The 9,021-nt window shown below is 42.7% G+C and overlaps 1 protein-coding gene across 1 annotated transcript; it reads left to right on the forward strand.

The window, feature by feature from the left end:
• Positions 1-418: 418 nt before the first annotated feature.
• Positions 419-9,021, forward strand: LOC142193573 (ICOS ligand-like). The gene is made up of 6 exons (XM_075262552.1): positions 419-568; positions 3,541-3,575; positions 4,279-4,635; positions 5,225-5,509; positions 6,519-6,671; positions 8,484-9,021. The coding sequence occupies exons 1-6, from the start codon at positions 552-554 to the stop codon at positions 8,519-8,521; spliced, it is 885 nt and encodes a 294-aa protein (XP_075118653.1). The 5' UTR covers positions 419-551; the 3' UTR covers positions 8,522-9,021.

The following is a 9,021-nucleotide window of genomic DNA, read 5'->3' on the forward strand; positions in this document are numbered from 1 at the left end:
TGGTTCCAACCACAACATATCATAGAAACATAGGGATTCAAGTGCAACATTTCGGACTGAAAAGTCCTTCCTCAGGTGATATGAAAAAATAAGCGGTATGTCTGCCGAAGAATTGGAAAAATTGGTGTAGAGCCCAGGAGAAGTGGTTCTACTGGGGGAACACAAATAGGTGGAGGAGAGGGAGTATGATCAAGCCTCTGCACCATGACGTGGTCTCCATCATGGTGTAAAGCCTTTTCCATCAATAGTTGTCTTCAGATGTCTGTAGACTTGGGACAAGACTAATGACAGGGTCAGCTTTGCCCTTTTGGACAGTCCTTACAGCCTGAAAGGGGCGCTATCAAGCTGCCTGTACCCCAGCCCTCTGCAATCCTACCCCTGTACCCCTGCACAATGTCTTGGATGGTTTTGGCTTCTCCTTTTTGGTCAGGATTGTGGTTGGATCCTCCTACCGGGTGTTACAGGAAGTGACAGTGAAAAGAGGTTGTGAGAGGGAGAGACAGCTCAAGCTGCCATGAGAGAGACCCTGCGCAACACAGCAGACTGCAGCCATGAAGAGGTATGCCAGGTGAGACACAATGACACACATATATACACACACCAGGTGAGACACAATGACACACATATGTACACACACCAGGTGAGACACAATGACACACATATATACACACACACCAGGTGAGACACAATGACACACATGTATACACACACCAGGTGAGACACAATGACACACATATATACACACAGCAGGTGAGACACAATGACACACATATATACACACAGCAGGTGAGACACAATGACACACATATATACACACACACCAGGTGAGACACAATGACACACATGTATACACACACCAGGTGAGACACAATGACACACATATATACACACAGCAGGTGAGACACAATGACACACATATGTACACACACCAGGTGAGACACAATGACACACATATATACACACACACCAGGTGAGACACAATGACACACATGTATACACACACCAGGTGAGACACAATGACACACATATATACACACACACCAGGTGAGACACAATGACACACATGTATACACACACCAGGTGAGACACAATGACACACATATATACACACACACCAGGTGAGACACAATGACACACATGTATACACACACCAGGTGAGACACAATGACACACATATATACACACAACAGGTGAGACACAATGACACACATATGTACACACACCAGGTGAGACACAATGACACACATATATACACACACACCAGGTGAGACACAATGACACACATGTATACACAAACCAAGTGAGACACAATGACACACATATATACACACAACAGGTGAGACACAATGACACACACACATATACATATACACACACACACACACACACCAGATAAGACACAACGACACACAGAAATATATATACATATACACACATATATACAGCAGGTAGGAAACAATGACACATACACACACACACACACATATATATATATATATATATATATATATACACACACACACACCCACACATCTACACCTATACACACGGTAGATACACGTCAGGGATTACGGCAGTCAGAGGGGGATTTATGGGGCACTGGATCCTGTGCGGGGAGATGTTGGGGATTTCCTGATTTATTTTTTTTTTCTCCCATTTCCACAATACACAGAACTACCGACCAGAGTCACATCTATACACAAAACCGCACAGCCTGTGTATATAGACACAACACTCCTTCTCCTGTCTTGTTTATATATTCACTACACAGTACTACTTCTCCTGTCCTATATGTAAATATACAGTATATGTTATATATATATATATATATATATATATATATATATATATATATATATATAGCACACCGTACTACGTCTCTTGTCCTGTGTGCTTGGTTCCATCAGTATGTAATGTGTGTGAGATATATATATATATATATATATATATGTATATATATATATATATATTATACAGTATTAATTATTACTTCTCCTGTCCTGTATGTATATGTGTGTGTTGTGTGCGCAGGGTTCCATCATTATGTAACGCTCTCCACAAGAGAACATCAGTGAGTCTGTGCAGTAAACGGTTAATGAATGCCGCTCAGGGTCAGGAGGGGGTAGGAAAGCACCAGAATGTGCTAGTGAGCAGAGGCCACAGATAAGACTGCTCTGGTTGTTACACTTCTGCCCGGCTCCTCCTTCTTGTCGCTCTGATTCTCTACTATTTCTTCTTCCTCTTACTAACCTCCCTCTACAATTTGTCCTGTATGTGGCCCCTGGACTCCTCTATCGCTGCGGTACACGGATATCTCTGCCTTGTGTCAGTCTCTGCACTGATGCTCCGTCCACCATAAAATATAGTATAACATCACACTCCCCCATATATTCCCCTATAGCGCTTACCCCCTACATCTTCCACTTCCTCACCACCTACCTCCCAATTGTCCCGAATTCAGCAGGACAGTCCCAGTTTCCGGGTCCTGTCCTTCTGTCACGGTTGGTGGAAGGTATCTCCGGGTATCAACTCATCTGCGTCCCGACACAGATGAGTTTAATACAATGGTGAAGCAGGACCCGTCCATAGACTACCACTACCACTGTACTCCTGTGTAGGGTTGAGCCGATCTTGAGATTTCAGGATTGATTTTAAAATCCGATTTCTGATCATTTTTCAGCCGATCGCTATCGTGAAATTTGCTCGATCGCCGATCAGGATCCAATCTTTTCTGAACCCGATCGCTCAACCCTAATCAATGCTTTTCTATGGGAAAAGTCACTTTTTGGGTTGAGCCGATCTTGAGATTTCAAAATCCGATTTCCGATCATTTTCCAGCCGATCCCAATCATGAAGCTTGCTCGATCGGCGATCGGGATTCAATCTTTTCCGAACCCGATCTGCCCCCAAAGTTTAATGTCCTCCTCATATGCCCCAAACAGTGTAATGTCAGTCTTGAGCTGCAAAAGTTTAATATAAAAAATATTGATACTCGCCTCTCCTCGCTCCCCTGCTGCACAGTCTGCAGTCTCTTGTCCTGGGAGCTGAAGATGTGAGTCTGCTGTCTGTTTCTGCTTCACCACTATATTCAACTCATCTGCGTCCTCTCCAAACGCAGATGAGTTGAATATGGGACATACCTCCGACCGGGACAGCGGGACACAACTTGGAATCTGGGACTGTCCCGCTGAATTCTGAGACGGTTGGAAGGTATGTACATGTGATGTGATGACGTCACTCACATTGCACCTCAATTATCTGAACATCCCACTCATGTCTTATGACTTATATGTCCTTCTATATTATACAGTATAATTGTACTAAACAACTCTGACCTCTCGTGTCCTCTTATCTCCTCATAGATTGTAAGTTCTTGTGAGCAGGGTCCTCACTTCTCTTGAGTCCTCCTCCTATCTTCTCATAGATTGTAAGTTCTTGTGAGAAGGAACCTCACTCCTCTTGTTTGATAGTAAAGCCTGATATTGTCTGTACATGTCGTATGTTAGCGTTATACAAATAAAGTTATTATTATTATTACAGGCTCCTCGCCCTTGTCTTTTGGTGTCTGACATTTGGTGAGTACTTATCAACAATTCCAGCTGCTAAAGTCATTGATGAAAACACTGACAGGCTTCACTAGGTGTACAGAAAATACCCAAGTTATAACAGCCATACAGAACACATCCAGGTTATAACAGCCGTATAAAACACATCCAGGTTATAACAGCCGTACAGAACACACCCAGGTTATAACAGCCGTATAAAACACATCCAGGTTATAACAGCCGTACAGAACACACCCAGGTTATAACAGCCGTACAAAACACACCTAGGTCATTACAGCCATGCAGAACACACCCAGGATATAACAACTGTACAGAACACACCCAGGATATAACAACCGTACAGAACACACCTAGGTTATTACAGCCGTGCAGAACACATCCAGGTTATAACAGCCATACAGAACACACCTAGGTTATTACAGCTGTACAGAACACACCCAGGTTACAACAGCCGTACAGAACACACTCAGGTTATAACAGCCGTACAGAACACACCGAGGTTATAACAGCCATACAGAACACACCCAGGTTATAACAGCCATACAGAACACATTCATGTTATAACAGCCGCACAGAGCACACCCAGGTTATAACAGTGATACAAATATATAACCAATTTATACCAATTGATGCCCATGTTATAGCAGCTGGACATGGATATCCTGTATCATCTTCTTACATGGCATGTGACATGTGTAATGATCTCTGTCAGTTCTCAGGTTGGGCTCGGGCCTGGTGGGTAAGATGCATGGTTCAGTGGAGCTGCCGTGTGTATGCCACCAGCTGCCAGGCCCAATATCGGAGATCAGTGTGTACTGGCAGATGAACGTGACTCCGACACCTCTATTGGTGGCCGCCGTAATAGATGGAAAGGTGAACACGACGTATGTGCATGAGACATTTAGGGGCCGCAGTCAACTCAATCCTGATGGGTTACCAGAGGGAAAATTCAACCTCACACTGAGCAACTTGTCCTTACGTGATAAGGGCACCTACCAATGCATCATAATGTGGAGACCATCCTCTGTCACCATCATCAATAAGACCAGGGTGGAGCTGGAAGTGAAAGGTGAGGAGGACCGTTTATATACACCCTCACTTGTATATACCTTCATCCTCACCTCATGATCAGACCTCTCCTTTACCTTCACCTCATGATCAGACCATACCTATACCTTCACCGTCACTTCATGAGCAGACCATACCTATACCTTCACCGTCACTCCATGAGCAGACCATACCTATACCTTCACCGTCACTTCATGAGCAGACCATACCTATACCTTCACCGTCACTTCATGAGCAGACCATACCTATACCTTCACCGTCACTTCATGAGCAGACCATACCTATACCTTCACCGTCACTTCATGAGCAGACCATACCTATACCTTCACCGTCACTTCATGAGCAGACCATACCTTTACCTTCACCCTCAAATCACGTTCACACCTCTCCTTTACCTTCACCATCACCTCATGATCAGACCTCTCCTTTACCTTCATCCTCACCTCATGATCAGACCTTAACTTTACCTTCACCCTTACATTTCCTCTCACCATCACATCCTCACAACCCACCTTACTTTTACCCTTACCTTCCTCCTCACCTGACCCCATGAGCAGGCCTCACCTTAACTTTACTGTCTGTATCTCCAGCTGACTTTAGTACCCCGGTGGTGGTTAACCCTTCATCAGCAGAGGTGCCATATGGCCAGGAGCAGAACCTGACCTGCACCTCACAGGGAGGACTTGAGGCACCCACGATATTGTGGATAAACGCCAGTGATAACCGCGAGATCCAAGATGGTCGTGTACACCAGGATGTTCACCACGATGGGGAAGTCCTCAGTGTTTCCAGCACAATCACCCTCAACATCACGTCCAAGGCCAACATATTATGTGTCGTAGTTACCAAGAATGGAAATGTGTCTTCTTCAGCATGTGAGTCCATCCACAACTACACAAAGTATTTTATGGACATATGTAGGGGAAATGTGTTATAGAGGAACCTCACACAGCTACTAGTGGGCCCCTGGAGAGAAGGGCCCAGCCAATTATACCTCATCCCTTAGTGTAATAGTTGACGATAACCTGCGCAGGAAACCTTCTCAAGTACGAGAAGTCATGGGGAGGACTTGTGTACAGAAGCAGGAAGATGTTATATGGAGTGGTGGGAGGGCTGATAGCAGGTTGTGGTCTCAGTGTATCAGCAATTCGATTTAGTTTTGGGGCCGCTATACTATCTGTGGTATATATATATATATATATATATATATATATGTACCACAGATAGTATAGTCAGGTGGGGATAGTAGTCTATACTGTACTATATCATATGCTATACTAATACTATGCCACATAATATACTATATCATATCCCATACTAATACTATGTCACCTATTATACTATAGCATATCCCATACTAATACTATGCCACATATTATACTATTTTATACTGTATCATACCATACTAACACTATGCCACATACTAAACTAATACTATGCCATATATTATAATGTACTATACTATATTGTATACTATACCATATTCTATACTAATACTTTGCCACATAATATACTATATCATATACCATACTAATACATATTATTTTATAGTATACTATATCATACCATACTAATACTATACCACATACTAAACTAATACTATGCCATATATTATACTGTACTATACCATATTCTATACTAATACTTTGCCATATACTGCATGATATACTATAACATGTACTGTACTATATTATCCTATACTGTACTATAATATATTATATACAATACCATACTTTTCTATAGCATATTATATACTATGCCATATATTATACTATCACTATAATATATCGTTGTATACTATATCACATACTGTATTATACTGTACTGTGCTATACTATATACAATACTATACACAATAACTTCTATGTCTGATTCTCTCCTTAGACAACCTGGGAAATAAACAAGATATATCGCAGGATGTAAAATCCAATACCCCTGTCCTCATTGGCTGCCTCATCACTGGAGGATTACTGGGAATAGTCCTTCTTGTTATACTAGTGAAATGCCGACATACACGCCGCACCCCGGAATATGGAGGTGAGATACAGATCCAGTGCAGCAGCCATCCAGGGTGATACCTCCCTCTACCCTAAAGAGTCTCAGAGGTTATCACTATACACATAGGAATGACTAAGAAGGACCCAGTATACCAGTGTAATATTACAACATGGGCTTGACTGAAACTATTTATATATCTGTGATATTATACAGGAGAATTGTCTGTAGAACATGTGTGATATTGCATGGGGGAACTGTCTGTATTACAATGATATTATATGGGGGGAGGGGATTATGTGTATTACATGTGTAGTATTACATCTGTGTTTTATTACACCTTTGTTTTACAGGTGTGATGTTGCTCAGCCAATGAGCTGACACTTAAACCATCTGTATAATATCTATATGACATCACATGTGTGATACTACATAGGGCTTGTCTGTATTACATGTGTGATACTACAGGGAGGGTTGTCCATATTACATGCGTATTAATTGCATAGAGGATTTGTCTGTATTACATGCATAATATTACACTGGGAATTGTCTGTAGTACGTGTGATTATTGGGATATTCCACAGGGCAATGGTCTGTATAATATTTCACAAGGGGATTGTCTGTAGTACATGTGTGATATTACACAGCAGGGTTATCTGTATCACATGCATGATTATTACATGGAGGGATTGTCTGTATTACATGCATGATATTACACATGGGATTGTCTGTAACACCTGTGTTATATTACACAGGACTTGTCTGTATTACATGTGTGATACTACACAGGGGGGTGTCTGTAATACATGTGTGATTATTACATAGGGGGATTGTCTTTCCCCCCTACGCCCAACAGCAGCACAAGATGGGGTATCCCTGCCCCTGTGTGCTGTTAGGACAGGTGAAACTTTTAATTAGCTAAGAGTTTTTCCCCCTATAAGAGGCCGAGAGATCTCCTCCCCCCGTGTTAGTCAAAAAGTATAAAAGGCAATATAACAGTACAAACATTACCATAAACAATGGGAGGGAGCCTTGTGCTGCTCTTTGGGCTAAGGGAAAACAGATTATCCTTATAATCTTCCATTCCCCCTATGTCCAACAGCAGCACAAGATGGGGAATTAGCAAGTATAATCCCAACTAGGGCGGGAGATCTTGGCAAGCAGATGCCAAGACAGAATGTCCGAAGGCTGCGGCCTCTGAGCTGCGCCAGTCCAATCTGTAGTGTCTGGCGAACGTCAGATGAGAACTCCAGGAAGCAGCGGAACATATCTGCTCTAAGGAGAGTGAGCTTCTCTCTGCCCAGGAAGTTGGTCCAGCTCTGGTTGCGTGGGCACGCATGAATTCCGGTATTATCCTTATAATCGTCCTATATTACATGTGTGATATTACACAGGAAAATTGTCTGTATCACATGTATAATACTGCTCAGGAGGATTGTCTGTAGTACATGTGTAATATCACACGAGGAGTTGTCTGTATAACATGTGATATTACACTGGGGGGATTGTCCTTATTAGAGGTGTGATATTACATGGAAGGACTGTCCCTATTACATGTATGATATTACAAGAGAGGACTGTCCCTATTACAGGTGTGATATTGCAGAGCCACTGAGCTGCAGCTGGTTTTATCATCATGTCAGGTGGACACCAGTCCTTTGATACTGTATGACCCTCACAGGTACTCCAGGCTTCATCCACCGTTCTTATATAGAGGGTTGGGCAGTAGGGTGAAAATTTGGACAGTGCTTGATGTGGTGCAGAGAAGGTAGGGTCTACCGATTCTTGGCACACAGACATTGGGTTACCTTGTCGTCTGACCGTCCGTACTCTTTGTTTTTCTTTCCTTTCCAGTCCCGACTAATCAAATGTCAGAGCTGGGAAAAAGCTGAAGATCCACAGAAGTGAGTGTCTGACTCCGCGGGGGCGGGATGGAGAACTGCGACACCAAGTCTAACCAGGCTGCAGACAAGAGAAAGCCCAGCCCAGGAGGATGAGGACGAACCTTCTCCTCAGTGACGAGGACACAGAAGAGCAAGCGGGGCTGGTTATATAGACCAAGAGGAGGCGCTATAGGAAGCATGCTGGCATTACATGGACATTGTGTGGAGACTACTGTCAGTGTATAGAAGACGTATATGGGAAGTATGTAGCAGCATTATATGGACATTATGTGCAGTCACTATTTTATTACCATTACACATCTGCTATTTATCAGTGTGTAGCAGTAGTAGTAGAACTATGTGGTGCATTATATGGCATTATGTGGAGTCACTATGTTACTGTCAGTTTTGAAATATTACTTGTATGCACTGATATGCAATAGACACTTTATTATGTGGCATTATATGGAGTGATTTGTGCTGTGTATGACAATACTATATAGACAATG

The sequence above is a fragment of the Leptodactylus fuscus genome, chromosome 2, assembly GCF_031893055.1.
Source record: "Leptodactylus fuscus isolate aLepFus1 chromosome 2, aLepFus1.hap2, whole genome shotgun sequence".
Taxonomy (NCBI): Eukaryota; Metazoa; Chordata; class Amphibia; order Anura; family Leptodactylidae; genus Leptodactylus; species Leptodactylus fuscus.